This window comes from Alosa alosa, chromosome 3 (assembly GCF_017589495.1).
Source record: "Alosa alosa isolate M-15738 ecotype Scorff River chromosome 3, AALO_Geno_1.1, whole genome shotgun sequence".
Lineage (NCBI taxonomy): Eukaryota > Metazoa > Chordata > Actinopteri > Clupeiformes > Clupeidae > Alosa > Alosa alosa.
In genome coordinates this window covers 16,316,450-16,339,955 of record NC_063191.1, presented here as the reverse complement: position 1 = coordinate 16,339,955, position 23,506 = coordinate 16,316,450, and the positions used below count along the sequence as shown (strand labels likewise).

The window sequence follows — 23,506 nt, the reverse complement described above, 5'->3', positions numbered from 1 at the left end:
CAATTCAGAGCCTCATTGTTAGTACTTGTAACAGCATGGACATGTTGAAGTGTTTTCAGAACAAGGAGGGTGCTAGGTCTCATATTAAATGGTCACACTTAAACATCAATTTATTAACTGAGGCTGACGATTTCTGGAGTGTTGGCAGCTAAAGCCTCAGTTTGACAGGAAGGTCTCGGAGTCACACTGCAGCTGCTATGCCAAATAAGCCTGTTTATGGGGGTTAAAAGTCACTTCCAGATAAGTGCTCTGGTTAAAGTGAGACTTACAATTAACCCTTTGTTTTCTGTTTTTATTTTAAATTCCTAACCTTACACATTCTGTTATTTCACAAGCACAGACTTAATCAGTGAGGCTGACAATTAGCGTATGCGTCCTCTGGTTCAAACGGCTGAGGCCTTGATAGCAGAGGTCATCTTGGCTTTACACATTACCCAAAAGGAGAACATGGAATATGCCTTTGGCAAAATATGAATTAAAATGGTCTGAAAATTTATTTTCATATAGTCATTAGGGATGTAACGATTACCGGTATAATTACCGGTAAACCGCGATAAAAATGTTGATGATAATAATTACCGTTTTCATTTCAAACATCATGATTATCACTGTTGATTACCGCGGTGTGGAAACCGTGTGTTTAATTTTTCCCAGCTTCATCCGAGCCTGCTTTTGACATACAGTAGGCCTGGTACAATGGAACAAAACTGGTACTCTACTGATTCTGTTGTCTAATTGATGGTTTTAACTACGATTCGGATTAGGCTACACCTGATTTTAAAAGGCGAAACTTTTTCACCGCAAAATGTGCACTGTATCATGTAGCCACTCTGCGTCTTTTTATGTTCGCGTCCACATTAAATCCATTCCACTCACGTTATCAGGAGAATACAGTAGCCTAAAGTTTTATTTTGAACGCATACTTTGGTCTCACTCATTGCATCCAAATAATAGAAATAGCAAACTCCAAGTTATGGTAGGGTAAGTTAAGCTATAAGCACATAGCCAATTAAACATGAAGAAAAAAGTGAACGGGACACTATTTCAGCTTGTGTAGGCCTATCAGTGCTTTCTGAACATATTGAACACACTTAATAATACCGAAAACCGTGATCATTTTGGTCACTATAACCGTGAGGTTAATAGTAATTAGTAAGTAATAGTCATTGTCTGAAACTAGAGAAAATGAAACAAGATGCACATGATTTGTGCCATAATGGGCGCATTTAGTTTGGTTTATTAACAATTAAACTGTTTTGATGAAACTACAATTTAAGAACAAAGGCCACACAAGGACTACCCAGGAGTCTGTAGGGTTCATTATCATCCTGCGTGTGTGTGCATGTGTGTGTATGCATGTGTGTGTGTGTGTGTCTGTGTGTGTGTGTGTGCGCGCGCATTGGCTGAGGCGCTGAAAATAATAATCCCAGCATGAAATTAAAACATTTCGGCCACTGACTCCAGAGGGATGGGGGGTGAGGGAGATGGATGAGGGGGAGGGGATCTCATTTCAGGATTTGAAAGGCCACTTTTGTCTCCTCTTTTAATTAGTTATTAAAGGAGAGCAAAACAGAAGAGCTTCGCCGAGACGCCTGGCGATCAGAGGGACGGGCCGCGAGAGGGCTGATTCACATTAACCGAGGACACATAAAACGCCAAATTAGAATCCGAGGACCCATGAAGGCCCTTTTTTTTCCCTTTTTCCGAGAAGATCGCCATAGCTGAAAACAAAGCAGCACAAGGAATTACTTTTTAATTACCAGCCCCGTATCTGGCCAGTAATTGGATCGTTAAGACTGGAGAGTGTAATTTTAATTGGCACCTTGCCGCCTTATTGAATGGAGGCCGGGGGAGAGTGAGAGGCCAGCCGCCATCGGGGCTCTTCAAAGTGTCTCCTACGACCGGCGATTGCTCCTCTTGTTGCCGCAAGACTTGCTTTGGGATGAGGAGGTGGTGGGTTAAAGTGGGGAGGCAGACATCCTTCGTTCTCATTTCCCAGATTGAATCGGATCAATATATTTTGATTTGTGGAGGAAACAGAGGGGAAGTCATTCTTCTCTGTGGCCTCCTGTGCTTCGGTTGATCCCCCAGTGTAATTTAGCAGCTGTGGACTGAGGTGAGGGGGAGATGTATTGTGTGTGTGTGTGTGTGTTGTGTGTGCATGTGTGTAGATGGTGAGGGGATTAAGAACGACAAGGTGGAGGAAAACAAAGCAGGCCAAAGCAAAACAAACTGAGAGGGAACTCAGATGTATGCTTCATGATCATTACTTTTTTTAATATCATTTCTAATTCATAGCCATGATCGCACTGAGAGTATCTATCTCAGGGGGCTTTGGGGCTGATGGGCAAAATGTGGTTAATGTGGCTAATCAGGTCAACTGAAATATCCGTGCAAATGTGGGGCTTTGCCTAGAAATCTAAAAACCACTACTAAAATTCATGAGGGGATTTTTATCATGTCTTTTAAACCAATCTGTGTGTGATCTCAATACTGAAATGACAGTGGAGGTAGTGGAGGTCCTCTGTGGTCTGAGTGCAGGTGGGGGTGGCGGTGGCCTGGTTTGGCCCGGTGTACCTGAACACTGCTGGGCAGGGAGCTGCTGGGAGCCGCAGGGGGGCGACGTGCGAGGGAACGGCATCTGCTCCGACCCTGGAGGCGGCAAAAACCCCACCGAGGAGCTGTGGATACACACACACACAGCTATGACCACATACCCACACAAACGGCCATGAACATGCATACAGTACATAGGCTACACATACACATACACAGTGATGAACACGTTGAGACACACTCAGCCATGAGCACATCTTCCCACTCAGACACACGCATAAACACACAAACACACACTGTGTTTGGCTCCATCTTCTTATTTCATACCAGAGGATCAGGAAACACACACCCAAGTTCATTCACTGTCTTTCAAGGACAAGATGACAAAATATTGACCACACCAAGAGATCAATACTGTGTAGCGCGCAAATAAAAGCAGATAAAAAAAATCCTATAAAGAAAAAAAAAACAGATTTTTTTTCTTTCTCCACTAAAACGTAATCCAATTAACGGCCACACTGGTCATCCGTCTCCATGGCGCACACTAACACCTGGAGACCTACGGTGCCCTGCCTTGGCGTTTAATAAGGGGCCGCGTGAAGCCGCAGCAAAAGTGGCGGGCAAGGCTTCCAGGCGGTGTGCCAGTGACGAGTTCTGCGCCCGCAGGACTAACTGCCTACCCCCCCAAACACACACACACACACACAACCCCACACCCTCCCTGCCTCCCTGTTGTGGTGCGGCTCCTAAGACAGATGATGTGGAGACAGCGAGCGGGCCTCATGGGACCAGCGCTGTTATATTAACACTCACTGGATATCTGGCCATATAAATCATCTTGAGCGTGGCCTACTAAAGTCAATGTCACTTGGGAGAGAGGAGGTGGGAAAGAGAGGGAAAAAAACACATGTGAAAGTGACCTCTTCCTTATTCGGGCCATGGTGCCCCAGCTTTGGGCGGCATGGCAAGACTGACCTGCTTTGAGATGAAGGGTGCATATTTTTAACCAGCGTAGTGGAGACACTCCAGAGGTCTAAAGATTCTGTGCCATCTAACACCAAAGGATAGGGGTGGCGTTATGTGGGGCTACATAAATAATCGAAAATGCAACTTGTACTAATGAAATTAGCGAATCGCAAAGGTTGCAATTAATGATGCTGCTCGCAACTCTGTCCCAATACTTAATCTAGTCACATTTATGATTTTTTTATTCACACCATCCTCCTGGTGTGGTAGACCTGGTGGTACAGTAACTCACCTTACATGATGGCTGTGCTTCTCATACACTAGTCATGCTCACCAATCAGAAGTGGCCCAATTTAAAGCAAAAATTGGAATATTGAACTGAAGCTTGACTTTCAAAATGTCTATCGCAATATCGGTCAGAAAAATCTGAATGCGATATTTTCCCCAAATCGTGCAGCCTGAGCGGTCTGCGTCTTCTCCTCTGTACGCACCTAAGGGTGTTCTGTTGGTTTGGTGGGACGATGCTGTAGTAGACCTGGACCCCCGTGGCAGGCATGGTACCCTGGCTGGACTGGTTGGGGATGATGATCTGCTGCTGATATGGCTGCTGGCCTACAGCCTGAGAGCCTTGAGGCAGGGATACCTGGTGGGTCGACACACCACATTAAGGTTAGAACTACAGAAGTCCACTATGTTTTTACCCCAATGCACGTTATCAGATCAGATGCATCACTTTATCAGAACCCAATTTCGTTGTCCAAGCGACTGTGCAATGACAATAAAGGTTAGCTAGTTATCTATTAATACGGAGATCAATACAGCCGAGTGGTTTTTGTATGCTACCTGATAAGATGGCATGGAGGGATACTGCACCATCATGCCTTGCATTTGGGTTCCCATATTGCTGTGCTGGCCACTGACCAGGCCCTGGCTCTGAGACTGCTGCACCCCAACCATGTTCTGGTAGCTCTGCGCTTGATTTGGCATCACAGTTTGATAACCTGCAGAACCACAATTATGAAAGGGTTTATGGTCACATAAACATGACAATTTTGCTGTAGGCGCGCACACACACACACACACACACACACACACACAATACCCCCTCATCCCACCATTCTCAAAAAAGAAAAGTGATTTTCCACTTTTTCCACAGGCTACACCGAGTGCGCAACTGAAGTGCAGTTCCATTAATTATAGCTGGTAGATGGTAGCTCATTGTTGCAGCAGACTCTACGCGAACGGAACACTTCAGTGTGTAGCCTCTCTATTAGCCTCAAGAAATTCCCATCATTTTCATATGCATCACACACAAATTAAACCATTAACATATCAAGAACACAGAAGTCCTCCATCCACCCGACTTGCATTTCAAGGTTAGCAGAAGGAGTGTAGTGGAGTGGTGATGTGATGCGCCCCCCCCCTCCGGGCTGCCCTTTAGCTACTGCTGCATGGGGGGCCGGAGCCAGTGGAACAGTGGCGGTGGCTGAGCGCTGGGAGGCGAGGCTGGGCAATTTTCAATTTCTCCTGGCGTTTGGCCAGAGCGACAGCAATCAATTTATCCCAGATGAAAAAAGAAGTGGGACAAAAGGCATGGATGGAGAAAAGAGAGGAGAGGAGAGGGGGAAGGAGGGAGGAAGAGAGAGAGAGGGAGAGAGAGAGAGAGAGAGAGAGGGAGAGTGTGTGATGGGAGTGTACTATTTTTAGCCCTAAATTCTCTCACCTCCACTTACAATTGGAGGATGAAGGGAATACAATATTAAACACTTTGGGCTGTGGCTGGCTGAGCGCAGGGATGAGGCAGAGGAGATAATGGCTGCTCCCACACCTTCCCCTTGTGCACGCATGCCTCCAACTCTCCAGCAGTAGTCTCTACTCATTTGGGGAAAAGGGGGCACCGGACAAGAACGAGGAAAATCTAGGCCTTTATTTATCATCAACTGTTTTCAGCTTCAGTGTCTAACCTTCAGTAAGAGTTTTACATGTGCTTAACCATTATAATTACAACATTGCATTTATTTCAAAAATATCATATTTTCTTTTTGGGCAGTTTTTTATTAAATATATATAATTCTTGGTATAGCATTTTATTTAATGTAATTCATTTCTGATTGCTTTTTTTTTTTTTTATTACGGTCATTCAGCTCAAGCTTGTGTTACATTATTATTATCTCACTTGTTGAGCAGTGAACGGGTCATGTTACCTTTTCAAGTGGAATTCAAACAAAAACACAGTGGTGAGGAAAGGGACAAATTATCATCATCATTCATTTTGAAGGTCAGAAATGTGATCGGCTGCTTTCCAAAACAAATATGGCCGCCAAAAAGCAACAAACAAATCAAAACCTGATGAGCAATGCTACCTTTCATTGTGAAGTGTTTAGCCCTGAGTAATGTTTCATAATTCATCTGCGTAATGTTTATTCATCTTAATACTTGATGCTCAGCTCGTTCATTACACAGGTATAGGGAAAAATAGCCACTCTCATAGGTTGCTTGAACTGACTGAGCTGAAGATTTAGCAAGGGACTCATGAAATATCTGCAGACATGAAACTGGAAACCACACTGCTAGAAGATCAGTGAAAAATGAAGTTTGCCTCACAGGCTGGGTGATCAGTGACGGTCGCGATGGCTCTGACACTCCTCTTGGTCTCTCGGTCCTGTCGTCGTGCCAGATGAGGAGTGAGGGGCTGGAAAAGAGACCGGTTCACTGTGAGAATCATAAAGCCTCTCAGACAGTGTCCCGGCCCCGCATTCAGCCACTCTGAGAAGACCCGACGACACGCCGTCTGCCGTTCTCCACACGCCATCACGCCTCACGCCCCATCCTAGTGGTCATCCAGACCTCACCCCAAACTCTTTTCAACCTCCTCAGTCCACAATCAGGTGGAAATTTAGCAGTTTCTTCCAGGTTTGTAGTCTCCTACAATCACCTTTCATAAGGCAAAACACACAAAATGGCCTACGAGTACAATATCACAAAATGGTGTTCGCTCACATGGGGCGGACTTTCACAGGGGGAAAAGCTTTTAGCCGAAACATCTGTTCTTACAGTGGTGGTCATGATGGGCGTGTCATGTTGTACTAATAGTGTTCTTGATTGGAAATGTTTATTGTGTGTGTTTAGTGTTTAAGGTTGGGAGGGGCTGGGGAGTGAACATAATTGTCGCGCCCGTGCTGGGCCGCGCCCGCCACCTCACTCAGGCCTCCGCCCCTGCTGGTGTGCCGGTGGGGGGCCTGGCACAGCACTCTGCTTTGCTCGCCATCTGCATCTGGCCCTGATGAGCGCATTGTGTGTACCCAGCACAGCAGCATTAGGCTGGAGGGGAACATGGTGCAGAAGAGAGAGGGGGGTGAGGGGTTGGAAGAGAGGAAAGAGAGAGAGAGAGATGGTTGAAGAGATGGAAGACAAGGGAGAAAGGGGACAGGAGGATGAAAAAAGACAGAGAGAGAAAGAAGGGACATAAAGAGAGATGGTAGAGAGAAACAGAAACAGAGGCAGGAGAGGGTAGAAGAGAACAAGAGGAGAACAGGAGGAAACGGAAGGAAGAGAAAGAGAGAATAGAGGAGAGAGAGAGGGAGGGGAGGGGTGGGTAGGTACACGCTTTCCCCCTGCAGCATTGTGTGAATAGCATCTAAAATAATAACACATTTCTCCACGGAAGGAGGCAAGCGAGGGCATTTCAGACTAAACACTTTCACTTCAATCAAGAGGCAATAAGAGGCTCCGCTCCTTAAATCCAGGAGGGACGTTTGAGAAACACATGAGTCAGACGTCTACACTGCACCCTGCTGAGTCGAGACGAGGCGATCTGAGCCGAGGGAGGGATTGGAGTCGCTCTCTCCACTCCTCGGGTGCTTTTACCTGGCTGCTGATTTGGGGGTGGGGGCGCGGCGGCGGTGGCCATCGGCTGGTTGGGGGGGCTGCTGTACGTCACGCTTCCCACATGCCGGTACTGCTGGCTGGAGAGGGGGTACTGCTGACCCGGAGCACAGTAACACGAGGCCATCTGCACGGGACACACAGCAGCGGATCAATGCTATTATCATAAATTATCATTATATATATTTTGCTATTATTCAACATCGCACCATTCTGGTCTGTGGTAGGTCTGTTTCAGTTACTCATTAACATGGATAATATCTAGGATCTCTAGGAAAACGAGATATTGAAACTGAGGGAATTTGCACTTTGTCTTTTCAGAGGGGTCTATACCAACAACCAAGTTAGAAAAGATAAGTACTGTATCTTCATATTCTCTACACATTAATAAACCTGTTCAATAAACTACCCAAGAAATAGTAGGGCATGTGCATTTAGCATTCATATAGTACAACTAGGCTTGTCCTGATTTTTGCTGGATGATATATTTTTCCAGTAAATATTGTGATAAGCGATATTATTGTAATTTTAGACCATTTTATGTCAATTTAATGCAAATACAAGGCCTCAAACTGGAACTACAGCTTTCTGTATGCGACTGAATGTGATGGTGATGTTTTAGACATTACCATCCTTATCTGCTCCTATCAGAGACTGAAAATGTGTATGTGCATGTGGCTCTGGTCAAGAGAAAACATACAAGATATAAACTAATTATTATTTTAGCAGACATATTCATGTGAACGGCACACATACGCGCATATTCATTTGAGTGTTCTCAAGTTTAAGCTCCCTAAGACTACAACTACAGAGACCTGAGACTGATAAAAACGAGAAATTATTTTATTCCATGCAGCGAACTATAGCTAGTCAGATTACCACTGACAGTATTTTCAACTAGGTAGCAATAGCCGTTTAAATATTAGATAATAAATCGGTTATGAAAAATTAGAAAAATATTAAGACCTGCACAAAATAGCAATCTTTGCCGTAGAATTGCACAACACAGAGATATTATTTCAAACAGCATGATAGAGCTTGCACTGCTGAGATGGATCCGCAACAGCAAAGGGAGTATACTTTAGAGACACCGATGTATACGACTGTATGTTTATACAGTATGACCATATCTGCAGAAGTACCCTCAGGCCTTTAGGCTAGTTGTTGGTGTGTTTTAGGATGCCACTTTAAACATAAATATACAGCAAATATGTTTAATACTAATGAAGTGAACATAAACAAACAAAAAGACAATAATCGGTTAATATCGAGGTGTGCAAAAATGATTGTGGTCATTTTTATGTATCGTACGATAAGTCGATAACATAATAACAACACCTAGTGGTTGTCAGATAGTGGGTGTGAGTCGCTCTGCTAGATGCGTAGAATGAGTCCTCCTGGAGACAGATGGCTTTATCAGACAGAGGCCCATCCTCACCTGCTGCAGTGGCTGCTGCATGTAGCCCTGCTGGGAAGTTTGCTGCTGCTGCTGCTGCTGTTGGTGGTGGTGTTGGTGTTGGTGGTGTTGTTGTTGTTGATGATGATGGTGGTGGTGTTGTTGATGTTGGTGGTGTTGTTGTTGCTGCTGCTGCTGCTGGTGGTGGTGGTGGTTGTGGTGCAGCAGTGGCTGGGCATGGGGCGTCTGGCCTGGGGTGGCGTAGGCCGCGCCGGCAGGCACCCCGGGGTGCCCTGCTGGTGTCACCATGTAGCCGGTCTGCTGTTGGGGCGGGGGTCCCTGCAGCAGGACGGATGAGGGGTACATGGCAGTGTGGTGCGGCGCATCGCGGCCGTCGACGAGCAGCTGGTGGTGGGCCAGGCTCATGTGGCTGAACTGGGCTCCCAGGTTCTCTTGCTGAGGGAAGTGAAGACGACAGGATGGACATCCATCAGAGCATGCATGAGGAGAGGTTAATGGCAGACATCAACTTGTTTTAGAAGAAGGAAATTAGCTTTTTTTTTTAGTAAAGACATTCAGTCTTTAGTTTTAAAGAGGAAAAAGCTAAAGGCATAAGAGAGGCTAGGGATGAAAGTGCTCAATACATTCAAACAAAATGTTTCATTGTCGGGGAAAACAGGCGGCTATTACTACCCCCAAAAAATATGCTAATGGCGAGAGGAGGCGTGCATGGCTGAGCATTTAGAAGCCTCTATGAAGTCATGAGACGACTGGGGGTGCTGGCGAGAACGAATGTTCTAGTGAATGGGAGATGAGCTGAAGAGCAATGAGCACATTACAGGAGGCAACTCTGCGCCATTTGTTCTGCCCGACAGCTTCTCTATTTTTTAGTAGCTAGACCCATCCATCATGGCCTCCATGAAATGGCCTTACAAGGTTTGAACTTAAGCTCCCAGCATCCATCACACGCTTGGCTGTCTAGTGTTTCAGGACTAGAACTAGAGGAATATACTGTATGTTTATATTATGAACAGACGTGTGCGCATGCACACGCACACACGCGCACACACACACACACACACACACACACACACACACACACACACAGAAAGAAAAGTATATCCAAGGGGAAATCAACTCACAAAGAACTAAGAATATTTATGCAAGATGGAGATTGTTAAGGAGACCGACATGCACAGGAGAACAACAAAAGAATAGAAGAAACTGAGACAAAGAGAAATAAGAAAAAGCAAGCAAACAAATAAACAAACAACACAAAGACAAAGTGATGGAGAGCAGAGAGAGAGGAAGTACCACAGTGTAGTGCTGGTTAGGAGAGGCGGAGAAGAACGGAGGTGCGTAAGAGGCCGTGGCGTGGTAGTGGACAGGCTGAGCCGACGGCAACACGGGCGGCAGCAAGGACCGAATGGCTGGAGGAGGTGGAGGTGGAGGAGGAGGAGGAGGAGGAGGTGCAGACTGAAGGACAGGTCAGAGTGAGATAAGGAGATTAGACCAGAGATGATCAGACACAAGCTGAAGATGTCAAAGAGATTCTGTCAGAGACAGAGAGAGCGGGCAGGCGGCATTTTACTAACTAACATGGAAAAGTAAGATGGAAAAGAAACGTAGAAGGAACAGTTTAACAAAAACCTGAAAGATAAGAACAGTAGACTGGAATGTAAGGTGGAAACGACTATTATCAGACTTTGTACTTTGGTTACAGATGTCTACAATGAAAAATATGACTTTGCAGATATGTCTACAATGAAAATATAAAGAAACAAAGTACATATTGCCTCCTCAATTCCCCATGGGCTGAAGTAAAATAAAATTAGTTCTACATTAGCTAGATCCCATGCAATCACCTCACCACTCAGCCATCATATGCAGTAATCACATAATGACCTCTTCACGCTCATCCTCACTCGCCTGGCCACCCAGCCTATCCCCGGAGTGGGCCGCGTTGGAGGAAACCATACCCCCCCCACCCCCGTCTCATTTCCTGTGACCAGCGAGGGTCAAATCAATTTCACATGCTCTGCTTTCTTTATGGCCCCTGGGCCCTGGTGAGGGACACGACGCACTGTGATGATGACTCCTAATGGCTGTGCTGGGGCTTAATATGCTGATACACAATTAAGAGGCTACTGACTGGACAGTGGTGGGACCACACGAAGGGAGGAACAACTAACACATTAGGGGGGGACTCTGTGTCAGAAACTGCAGTCGCTCCGGAGCTCCAGAGAAGTTTAATCTCCTTCAAGCTGTGAGAAAATGCCTCAAGTCCACACCACTGGGACAGTCGAGTTCTCTTTCTCTACTGTCTTTCTTATTTCTACTGCTCCATGGAGTGTTTTAATGGTCAGACACCATTAGCCTAAATAAACTGTGAGATTTGTTAATAAACTGTTATAATTCTTTGTAATTTTTTAACAAACTTTTGGCTAGTTCCTACAGTTTCTGAGCACCTACCACTGTTCCTAAACTTATCTAAAACTGAGCCTATTTCCTAAATTGGATTTCAGGTGCTAGTTTATTTTTGTTAGCCTGAAGACTGCATCCAGTAGACTTTCAGAGCTTCAAGTAGAGCAGACCCTGTCTGTGGTACTGACCTGGGAAATGACGTGGTTGGCAGAGCCAGGTGGCACTGGGGGAGGCTGCTGGGGCCTACCAGGCTGTGCGCCCAGGGTGGGGCCATAGAGCACCGCACTGCCCTCGGCATTCACAAAGGGCTGACCTGTAGGGACAGAGAGGGAGAGAGAGAGAGAGAAAGAGATTGACAGACAGGGAGAGAGAGAGAGAGACACACATTCAAAATAATACTTGCATACTGATGACTCTCACACACACACACACACTGACAACTCAATAATAATAATAATAATAATAATAAAAAAAAACATTCACATGGCCCAGAGACCATGAATTTCTGAAGGTTCTTGCTGGTGCAGAAAACTTTACTTTCAGCCTGCACTCATGTCTGCGAGGCATGGCTCAAGTCAGGCATTGATTGAAAAGCCTTTATTTAGACCGTCTAATCTACAGAGAGAGAGAGAACCGAACACGTAGCCTGCACGTTGGAGGGACAGCCGACTCCAGCCCACACCCACACACCCACACACACACACACACACACACACACACACACACACACACACACACAGAAGCACATAAATAGATAGATAGATATCTATGTGTAGATACTTTATTGATCCCCAAGGGGAAATTCAAGATTGCTGACTGCAGGGCACAAGTGCTGGCTGTCAAGAGCTAACCAACAGTGAAGACCGAAACAAAAACTCCAGTCTTGGTGTGAAAAAGCACTTCACTCAGGCCCACTCTTAAGTCAAATGTAAAATTCCATGACAAAACTGAAAATTGAAACTTGAAATCTTGGTCTTTTAGAGTGGGAGATGAATAAATGGGCATTGAATAAACAAAGTTGGGCTAACCACAAGTACTCAACAAAATTCCCTGATATTCCATGACTTTTCCCCAAAAATGACCAAATTCCCTGACTCTCCATGTCTGGAATAGACTTTCTAAAATTCCATGATATTCCAGAAATTCCATGACCCGTGGGAACCCTGTTCACTACATTCCGAATCGATTCAATCAGCCTATCTCCACAGGTCTTTTCTTGGTCATATTTTAATTTGTTTGTTTTATGCATTTTAAATCACCTTTTTCTTTTGTAAATAGGGTATAAAGGTTCTCACGTGGCAGCACATTTTGTAGTGCTGTTAGGTTGTGTGACACGCTTCAGCAAGAATTAAGAAGATCAAAATGGCATGTAATGGGTCTGCATATGGGACTTGGAACATTTTGGGTAGCTTTCATAGTCAGTTGAGAATCTGATCAAGCTGATATGAATGCCATTGTGCATTAATTCCAACTGGCAGTTCCGTTTCGCTGTGCGAATGTCCAGTTTCCCTTCTCGTATTTAATGTCAACTTCACCATCACTCACACGTAACAGGACAGTCTATAATGTTGATTTGCATACATCTGGTAATATGTAGAAGGCTTTAAGCACAACTCCAAATAACTAGAGAAAAGGAGAATGGCAACTCTTTCCTGAGCCACTCTTAACAGCCACTCTTAACATCACCTAAACAAAATAGTTTAAAAACCCTTTATTTAATACTGGCTAGTGCTACATCACAAAAAGTCTTCATAAGGGCATTTACTCCACATGAACTTGAGTTTGGCATTCAGCCCTCATCAGTTCCCCCTGGTGACCCTGTGATAAGTGCCTTTCCTTGAGTCATGAGGCAACTGTATCTGAACACACTCCTGGGGCTTCCTTGCACACACCGGGACAACAACTCACATTTGCCAGCTCCTTAGTAAAGGTCAATAAGCAATTACCTGGCCTGGCTGCTTCTCTAACATGTATCAGTGTCAGCCCTGTAGCCCTTCTGATTAGCCGCATGCATATTTAAAAGCCAGAACAAGGTGAACGGGGATAAATGTATTATGAATTAGACTCCGCTATGGAAAGTTTCTGGGTTTTAACAGGGGGGCTACACCAGGCACGTAACTGAAGCACTCCGTTCGTGTTGCGTCTGCTGCAACCATTAGCTTCTGCTATAATCAATAGAACTGGCTACACTTGATATGATTGCAGCGTGTACGTTCGAAAAAATTGGACCAGTCTTCTTCTTAAAAACAATTTTTTCACTACGCAAACGGAACACTTCAGTTGTAGACCCGGTGTAGCCTTTGCCATGTCCCTTTATCAAGGGTTCCGGAGAACATTTAGTTGCTTGGATTCTTCTACAAAGTGGCTTTTGCTTTACTGATCTTGTGTTCAAATAAGATGCTTCCATAATTGTTTAAGTTCTGCTAAGTTTTAATGTGCTGCTACAGCTAGTCTAAATTGGATAATGATAGGGGATTAAAACCTATACCTTTATTTTTTCAGTATCATAGGGATTATAGAGTCATTCACATGACTGTTACTTTTTAATCCATCACTGAGCTACACAACAGAGAGACCAAGATCTGTCTGTAAACAACTATGGAGAATGGGATTAGTTTCTTGGTTAACAGGACATTCTGGCACTGTACACACACACACACACACACACACCCCAGTAAGACCCTGGCTGAGGGATACCAACCTGTGTGCAGGTTCAACAGGATACCGCTGGGGGAGATCCCGGTGGCTTCCAGAGGAAGCAAATAGTAGCTATGGTTAGCCAAGGGCGCTGTGTAGGAGGAGGAGGAGGAGCCCCCCCGGCACCCCTTGTAGGGTGCGGGACCAGCAGGGCTGACGGCAGGGTAGGAAAGGGGCGCGCCAGGGCCTGGCTGCTGGGTTAGAGGCAGGGCGGGGAGGAGAGGCGGCTGGGAGCGAGAGAGCGAGCCCGTGGACGAGCCTACACTACTAGACGAGTCAGAACCTGAGAGGCAGGGAAGAGGAGAGGAAGAGGAGGAACAGGGAAGAAGAGGAAGGAAGGACAGGAGGCTTAGCCCACAGGTGTGTGTTAGACATGCAACACTATAATCATGCACTAGTGGTGGAAAGGGTGAGGGAGGTCAAAGGTCATGCTGTGTTTAGGGACAGGGACAGGGTCAGGGCAGAGAGGCTAACAGATCATAGATGAAGGGCCTGTGTCCACCAATTGCATTTTTTGCGCTGACTGCGGCTAAAGACCGTAACCTAGCAACAATAAACACTTGACCGAAGCGCTCTGAAAATGAGGTTAAGGGCGCTATCAGCGAAATACGCGATTGGTGGACACAGGCCCTAAATGCTTTGGTATCTTTCTGCCTAGACAGTAGCCGGAAACTGAAGGCACTGATTATTTGTGTTGCCATCTGAATTGGATTGACTGATTTAGACAATATGTCATGAAGGATCTAAATGTTTTTACGATGATCATTTTTTTAAGGTAGTACATATCTTAACATCTCTGAAAGGTCAAATCTAAAGAAATCAGATACATCACCAATTTCCCTCTCTAATTACCTCAGGGATCAGGGAGACAAAGATAATGATTTTATCAGCAATGAATGGCAATTTAATTAGCTCCTTGATTAAGATCTTGATTAATTTAGCTTCTTTGCTCATAAGTGGATATATACGTTGATTGTCATTGCACCCAGAGGACATTTAAGAATTGCTCTCAGTAATGTATAATATAGTGCTGACACTTGCTTAAGTGTTTCTCTGGCATATATTATTGCCTAGTACCCTGAACTGTCCAACGTTGTTTAATTAATTATTATTATATTGCCCATGGGGGAAAGCCAGAGAAATTTGGCCAGTTAAATCTACTTCATACTGTAGGTAGTGACAAAACACTAAACTATTTTAATATTTAGAATATGAATCAATTCTGTAGCAATTGCTGCTTCAATGAAAGGTAAAACCATTCATTTTTGTTTTGGCACAAGATAAGTTTGGACAGTGAATCCATTCCAGAAGAATTACAGAGAGAAACACAGATGTGGTGATACGGATTGTGAAATAGGAAGACAGTATAAGCACGCAAAGCTCCAATGAACAGATTCAGTACTAAATAAAACATCTTGCAGTGTTTCCCCTAGAATTTTTTCCGGCAGCGGTGCTGTTGATCGTAGGAAGCCACCCCCAAAAAGAGAAAAATTTGACTTCTTTGAAATTTGAAATGGTGACTTCTGGTGGATTTTGTGAAATAAATGGACAGATTGAGTTACAAATTATGATATAACCATCCAACCAATCAACACAAGCATTTACAAAGCATGATTATTGCAGTACTTGAACAGGATTATTCACTTGCGTCTATTGTTTTTTTTTTAATTAGGCAACTTTTTTTGCAGTGGCGCTTGAATTCCAGGAGCGGCGCTGCGCCGCTGATGAATACATTGTAGGGGAAACACTGTCTTGAGCTTCCCCGTAATGAGCGCTTTAGACCAGCAACTCAACACTATAAATGAGAATACAGCGAATATAAATCACTGAACCAAGAAGACGCCGACAATATATTGAATTGCCCTTGAATAAAAAAAGAAAGAAAGATCTACCTATTCATGTGTGTGTGTTGTGTAGATGTGTGACTACAGACTGGTTGGAACCTGGTGACGTTGGTGTAACCAAGTGGAGAAGCAAAGCGCTAGGGCGCTAGTGAGTAGGGTGGGTGGGCAGAAGGCTCACCTGTCTTGGAGAGGCGTCCAGTGCTCTTGCTACTGTTGCAGCTGTCGCCGCGCATGAGCACGGGGATGCCGCTGAAGCTGCTAGCCTTGGTCATGGCCGGACGGAGGTTGCGGTTGGAGCTGTCCGAGTCGGTGCTGCTCCACGGCCGCGGCTCCGAGTACCTGGGCTCGTTCTCCGAACTGCTCTGCCGGCTGTTTCCCGACCGGCTGTCTTTTAACCTGGAGGGGACAGCATGTTTTCGGCAACATTGGTTAAGAATGTATTCTCTACCTGTGTGTTAAAAAAGGCTATCTTTAATATGATTCAACTACAAATTAAATGATAGCAAATCTAATGTGATGTGATGTAGAAAAACAGATTGTCTTTACCTAAAAATCTGTCGTCTTTGCTGTGTGTTGTTATAGCCGTCGTCCTCCTGTATCCTGAGATCAGTTCAGAGAGAGAGAGAGGGATCAGAATGACTAAAAGTGTTCAGATACTGGACAAAGATTTTGCACAGTTCTTGTTTTTGATATATCTGAAGCCATGCAGAAAACTATTCACCTTTTGTCAGGAGGGAAGCTGTCAGGACCCTGTAAGGCATGTGCAGAGTATAAATGGCAAGCCAAGCATGAAAAACACTGATGGTAATCAAGACTGTCACCATTATTATCCATCAGACAGGACACACCATTATTATCCAGGACACACATTATTATCCATCAGACAAGCTCTTACATCTTGGGCAAATATCCTGTCCCTGGCTCGCTGATACTCCTCCTCTCGCTCCTCTATAGACTTACTCCTCCTGTCCTCTTTCAGGCGCATTCGCAGCTGAAAGAAAATCACTGTCAGTTCTACAGCCTTTAAAGAAGCATAATGCCATTGACAACAGCTACTAAGGGACCGCTAGGTTAGGAATGATGAGAGTGGCAATATGGACTAATTGAGTTGAGAGACCAGTGTTGCTCATTACCAAGTTGTCATCTTTGTCTATGCTGGCATTGTCCCTTTTCAGAATGTAGCGTTTCTGGAAGTCATCTGTTTTGTCATCTTTGATATGCTCTGAAAATTTTTGATCTGGTCTGTTAAGACAAAAGTTTGATAAAAGACGTCATCGACTTTCCATCAAAGGTATAATGAAACAGATGTTTTTAAAATTCAGAGGAAAATGAGTTGTAAATCATCTTTCAACCTTAAAGGATAATTCCGGGATTTAGCACTTTGAATCCCTTTTCTGGTTAGTTTTGGATGAACTAGAGTGGTGGACAGAGAAATGTTGACGATGGGTCCTGTCTCGACTTTTTGACTCGTTTAGAATCGCCTTTGACTGCTTCAGAGTGGCCGGCTACAGGCATGCACAAACATGTAGCCAGCCACTCTGAGGCAGTCAAAGGCGATTCTAAACGAGTCAAAAAGTCGAGACAGGACCCATCGTAAACATTTCTGTGTCCACCACTCTAGTTCATCCAAAACCAACCAAAGTGCTAAATACCGGAATTATCCTTTAAGTAGAAATAGATGAGAGTCTAAGAAAGACTTACATTCTTGTATTGCTAGTTTTGTTGATGATGACAGATTTCCCGGTCTGGTCAACGTTGTGGTCTAAGCCAAAGTATGCAGCAACCCGGTGCAGCAGCATTCGATGATATGAAGTCATCGGAGGAAATTTTCTTCTCTGGCTTCTGGTGACAAATGGCAGACCCGAGGCAAATAAATAATGCATGTGTGTAAGTCATGATTAGAATTAATCTAACCCAGCATCGCATCCCTACCATGTTCATTTAAACTTGCTCAATATATCCCACACTTTGTGACACATGACCACCCACAGTCAACTCTTGGCAACCAGGAGTTGGAAGGAGATTGAAGGTAAGTACATATATGAAATAGAGTGTTTCATGTGGTGTGCTGATATTACAAGCAATTCATTATTATTCCACTCATGACACTGCTTTTTTGAATTACAAGTATGATGTAAATGTTTGTATAGACGAGGTAATATAGTGTCTACATACTCATTATTACTGATGAAGTCCAGAATGTCTTGCTCCAACTTCAGCAACATCATTCGGTCCCTGTGAAGGAAATGTACAGATAATGGGTTTCTGGGGGACAAAACTGAGAGGAAAATATCAAATAACATAAAGAGATTAATATCTAGCAGCCAACTTTAATCTACAACCAATTTTCTTTTCTGATGACATTAAAGATCATATTAACGTCAGCAATAAAACAGTGGAAAACTTATTTAGATCGATTACAAACCTGGGATTGTTTTTCAGTGTGTTCACCAAGAATTCGTGGAGATCGATACCAGTTGAGTCTGTGTATTCTTGACTAGAATCTGAAGGGAAACAAACAAAAGCACTGAGCTGATTGTTCAAGCATGAATTCCTTCCTTGTTGTCCTGTCTGGATTATTTTTGACATACAACACAAACCAAGCAAAGACCAAAACACACACACACTAACACGAACACATCCCTACACCAACACACACCTCGAGACAGCATCTTCCGTGGCGTTTTCTCAGCCTTCTCCAGCTTGTCAGGGCATCTGTCTTTGCCATCCTCGCTCTTGGGTGGAGCCGTCTCCTCTTTGTCAAACGACTGTGAAAGCTGGACCTCAATCTCACCCTGTAGAAATAGGACAAAACACACGCTGCTGATTGTGCTCCACGATACGTTAGAGAGTGTCCAGCCAAACCCCTTTAATGACTAAGGACATTCAGAGTCCAAACGGACCTGTTCCATTTAAGTTTATTTTCAGACACTGTTCTATATTTTGGGCCACTCATTGATGCCCTCCTTTAATATTTGAACTACATTATGCTTTATAATATGCAAACTAGAACCATGAATTAATACAACATTTATAAATGATTATACAAGGTTTACAACATGTAAAAAAAAAGATGTCTAGTAAGCTAGAACAGAAATACAATTGAAGTGTTGCACCTCATGTTAAAAAAGACCACCTTCTTCCAGTTGAGGTCATTACACATGTTTAAAATACAAAATACCAAGGACTGGATTTGGATTAAGCAAAATACCAAGGAATGATTTGGATTAACAAGATGATAAAATTGTTTATGATACTTTATCATAAACAGGTGTTATTCGTCATCACAAAGACTCCAAATGTGAGTTTATGTGGTTTTGTGTTAGCCATTATGTAGATTTGTGCTAGCCAGTAAGGAGATTTCAAATTCCCCGGCTGATGTATTGTCACTGAGCTGGAGGGAGAGCATGCTGGGAAATCAACTCCACTGGCACTCATGGGGTCTCTCGTCCTTGAGAGAGCATTAGAGACTTCTCCCTGAAGAAACATCATTTATTTTTCTGTTCTGAATCTACCCTACAACCTGCTCTAGCACTTTGAGTGAATACAGGCAAAGGTGGACGAACCCTTTGATTTACTAAATACCCAGAATTGACAGAAGGCAGTCAATGCCAGCATGGCCTTGACAGGGCAGCCTGAGGAGAAGCCTTAAGGGAAAACGTTTTTTTCTTTTCAGCCTTGAGCACTCTGGACCTCAACCCCCCTCCGTGCCCTAAGCTACTGTATAGCCTTCAAAAAAAAATGTATAAATTAGAAAACAGCACTCAAAGCATGACAAAAGTGATGGTAATGGCATCAGGCACACAATATGACACCGAGGGAATGGCACTGGCCCCCCTACGGTTTCCCAAATGAAGGGAAGTGCACACCGTTTACACTGGCGAGCGCGGCTTGTGACTCCTACTGTGTGGGAAAGAAGCCTGCTAGAATGTCACTTGCTAATACCTCAGAGAACGCCATTGAAACAGAATTGGCAGGCAGAACACTCTGTGGGACACCTCGCATTATTCTGCTTGCTAAACCGAAGTCATTTTTATCAAAGTAAAGTTTTTGAAAATGTATATTTCCTTTTAGTTATATAAATATTAAACTGAAACTAAGCACAAAGAAAAAAGATGGGGAAGGGAATAAGTATCTCAGGAGTAAAATGGCAAGCTCATAGATCTGAGTAATGATTGGCTGGGTGGTACTTCAGACTTGCTGCAGTGGAGCTTTACCTGATGTTCTCCAGGCATTTCTGTGGAAACAGATGGAGGAGAGGGCTCTTCGCAAATGGCCAGGCTCCGAACTAACTTTAACTTTGCATTAGACTGAGGAAGAGGCAAGGTTAGAGGGTCAATCAGGTTGAATGAGGACATGCAGAACTTCCACATGATATGAATAATAAAAAAGAAAAGGTGTGAGGTTTGGGGGAAGGACAAATCGTGCAAACTCTCATACATGCCATGCATTATGACAGTTTGTCAAATAAAAATAAAATTAACAAGGCAAACCAAGAATTAAGGTCAACAGTAGGCAGGACATCACAAAAACAAACCAGACAAAATGCTACCAGAAAACAAAAAAAGACATTAAAACAATGTTTTGTTTAATAACAACATTGTTATTAAAACAAACAAACAAATGCATAAAAAATTACCAAAAAAGATACATGCGAAATGTGTAGTAGAACACATTTCCGACATGCCTCTTGCCACTGTACCTTGGACCTGATCCCTGTATGTCCAGAGCCTTGCTGCTGTGAGGTGGGCAATGAGACAGAGTGGAACACGTGAGAAACGGCATTTTCAAAATGAGCCGACTGCCTTTCTCAAGAAAAGACCTCAAACAGAAGGTTCTTTCGAGGAACACACCACACGGCATACATTTGCGCTTGTGTGAAAACAGATGTTCACTGTTATGAATTAATATGTGAAGATGTGACACAATACTATGCACCAAAAACAATTTACTGCCAAACAGCTTTGCTGCAGTGAGCTGTTATTCAAAGCAAGGTAAATTGGTTGGGGACTGCATCACAATCATTTGTGATGTATCTTTTTGGAGAAATTATGTAACACCTGTTAAATGTACACCATTTTGCATGGTGGCAGAAGTATTATGGGTTTGGAGTGAGACACACTGCCTCATGCTATTGACAACAATCAACAGTAAACGAGCACTGGAGCCACCATATAATTTTCCCACAGTCATTTCTCTCAGCCCAATACCCGAAAACCCTGCGTGCACATTCATCATTCTCAGAACCTCTTTTATGGGATCACATGCATTGCATTTCATAATCAAAGGTATTTGTAAGCTTCCAACAACAACAAAAAAAAACTAATCAGTTTGGCTGTTTATTCATGGTCAAATAGTACTTCAATAGATGCTAATGGTGTGAAGAAAATCCTTAATTTTAAAGATAGTGATGTACAGAGAAATCAATCTCATCAGAGAATTCATTCAATCTATTCTGCAAACAAAATCAGGCTATCGGTTCCATCTGTGTGCTCGTATGACTGGAAGTGGGTGTGATTTATACCAGAACCCTAAAAAGAACCCTTTTTTTTAAATGGAGGAAATTAACACATACTGACAGACACTACAAACTGTACGCTTAATTTGTATGTATGTTTGCAGGCTCCTGTTTCTGATGCCTTGATGTGCTAGTTTCCATGAGAGGCAGCTGGGAACGGTCAACTCACAGCATGTTGTGTGCTGACTTGTTGGACGAGACTACAGAACAGATAAATGAAATGACTACTTAGGGAAATCAAAATGCTATGTTGGAAACAGAACGAACATTTATTTTTTTATCTTGAGGCCATCTACAATTATATGAATCGATTTGAAGAAACATACTAGTTGACACACAGACATGTCAGTCATGTCGTGCTTTTCTGAATAACATAGGCTTACACCTCGGACTTAAAGGGACACCAGGCAAGCCTGATGCTTTTTCTCTACGAAACTCCCCCTCGCTCGGTCTGAAGCTCTTTTCCTTTTCTTTGCGTCTTCCGTCCAAGGGTTTTTAAGCTGCTTCTTCGCCGGCTCTGCCATTATACACACGTTTGCAACAATCTCTAGCGTTTCGTTAGCCTGCCTCCTCTGTGCTGTAAACTGATCCTGCTTCGGTCGGCGGGTAGGATACACCAAACTTGCAACTTGCAAAATTCTTCCTACAGGCAGTAGGGGCGGGTGAGAGAGCTTCATTCGCCCCGCAATGAGTCAGTTAACCATATACCGACTTACGAAGATGATTAATTAACACGAAAACGTTGCCTGGTGTCCCTTTAAGTTATAGATGTCTGGAATACATCCACCTATCCACATTAAACATAAATACATCTAAAACACATATGTACAACATATGAGCATGCACTAAATAATATCATATCCACACATGTATGTGCCAGTGTTTGATCTCAGTGTAGAGTTTAAGGGTTCAGATAATGTAGTTAACCAAGATGGATGCTTAACCTTCAAAAAACATGGATGTTATTTCACAAATAATTACGCACGCAGACAGACACAGACACAAAATCTGCATCTTCTAGATTAATCGACATTCCACACAAGCTTGTCAGGTGAGACCGCATGCATGAGGTGGAGGAGTGCAGGTAGCAGTGTGCCGAGTGTTCAGTCAGCCGAAACGATTTGCAAAGCAAAGGAGACAGATGGCAGCCACGGCCGCTTGCTGCGCCTCCACTCCCCAACCGCACCCCCCTCCCCCCTCTCTCCGCGTCCCCCCCCACCCCCCAACCACCCCCACCCAGCGGGCCACACAGACAGGAAGTCTTGTGGATCCGCTCAGATTGCGAGGTGCCCGGCTGTTACCTCAGCTCTCTACGATTCTCAGCAAGCAAAGTATGTTGGGAATTTTCAGTTGTTTTTTTTTGCTTCTCCAAAGGCAATGTGGGAGAAGTGATTTGTGGAACGACATAAAAGGAGGACTGTGGGAGCAACGCTTCAGAAAAAAAAAAAAAAAAAAAAAAGGGGGGAATGAAAAAAGAAGAAGGAATCCGGAGCAGGCGATGGAAAATGTCGCCGCATCTAGAGGGTGCCGCCGTTGAGAGCCCCTCGCTGTCAAGCAACATGAAATAAAGACACACCGGGCAAGCCTTCACAGCTCTGACCTTCACCGCAGCGCAGGTGAGGCGGGACGGGGGTACATCCAGCGCTGGCTTCCCACCGCACAACACAACTACCCGGCGATTGATTAGCTGTGCTAGACCCGAGACTCCCTGGGGCTCTGTGCTCTGGTTTACGAATTGGCATCGCAATTTCTCTGATGCCCAAGCTGACCCCTACCTGAACATCTGTGGTACAAAAATCAGTGGTTCTCTGTTATAGAAAACTCCCCTGCATCGAGTCAATGCAATGTTATTCTTCACTTCCAACTCATCTCAACGGTTTTCAATTCCAATGTGAACTTGTTCAAAAGATCTCCCTACTAGGGCTTGTGCCAATGCATTCATCATGTCTAATGTAACTGAAACACGCATTCATCGCATTTGCCTGCATAATCAGCCATAATGCCTTTGGCTGGCATCTACAGGCACCCCCCACCCCCCCACTCGGCGGCCATCTTGGCAACACACTTTGGGCCATTATCAGGCAGCTATTTTACTATTCAAGTGAATGGGGAGGCATACAGGAAGGTGCGGAATATGTGTAGACTACTGCCATACTGGCCTTATAAACTAACCCCATGCATTTCTATGGAGGATTCTTTGAGTGCTGCGTCTCCTCGTTA

At 44.1% G+C, this 23,506-nt stretch overlaps 1 protein-coding gene across 11 annotated transcripts in view; it reads right to left on the bottom strand.

The window, feature by feature from the left end:
• Nucleotides 1-23,506, bottom strand: part of LOC125291687 (R3H domain-containing protein 1-like) — a 45,946-nt gene that overhangs the window by 3,645 nt on the left and 18,795 nt on the right. For 3 of the 11 annotated variants that reach the window (XM_048238509.1, XM_048238517.1, XM_048238508.1), the window contains exons 4-22: nucleotides 20,471-20,506; nucleotides 19,986-20,078; nucleotides 18,428-18,563; nucleotides 18,194-18,272; nucleotides 17,944-18,003; nucleotides 17,470-17,610; nucleotides 16,902-17,010; nucleotides 16,664-16,759; nucleotides 16,490-16,518; nucleotides 16,315-16,368; nucleotides 15,947-16,164; nucleotides 13,929-14,207; nucleotides 11,416-11,540; nucleotides 10,118-10,279; nucleotides 8,846-9,259; nucleotides 7,390-7,534; nucleotides 4,366-4,523; nucleotides 4,014-4,165; nucleotides 2,578-2,681 (exon numbers count right to left, since the gene is read on the bottom strand). In XM_048238509.1, the coding sequence (XP_048094466.1) occupies nucleotides 2,578-2,681; nucleotides 4,014-4,165; nucleotides 4,366-4,523; nucleotides 7,390-7,534; nucleotides 8,846-9,259; nucleotides 10,118-10,279; nucleotides 11,416-11,540; nucleotides 13,929-14,207; nucleotides 15,947-16,164; nucleotides 16,315-16,368; nucleotides 16,490-16,518; nucleotides 16,664-16,759; nucleotides 16,902-17,010; nucleotides 17,470-17,610; nucleotides 17,944-18,003; nucleotides 18,194-18,272; nucleotides 18,428-18,563; nucleotides 19,986-20,078; nucleotides 20,471-20,506 (2,590 nt within the window). The remainder of the gene's footprint in view (nucleotides 1-2,577; nucleotides 2,682-4,013; nucleotides 4,166-4,365; nucleotides 4,524-7,389; nucleotides 7,535-8,845; nucleotides 9,260-10,117; nucleotides 10,280-11,415; nucleotides 11,541-13,928; nucleotides 14,208-15,946; nucleotides 16,165-16,314; nucleotides 16,369-16,489; nucleotides 16,519-16,663; nucleotides 16,760-16,901; nucleotides 17,011-17,469; nucleotides 17,611-17,943; nucleotides 18,004-18,193; nucleotides 18,273-18,427; nucleotides 18,564-19,985; nucleotides 20,079-20,470; nucleotides 20,507-23,506) is intronic. The other 8 variants (XM_048238511.1, XM_048238510.1, XM_048238513.1 and 5 more) reach the window with 8 other exon arrangements.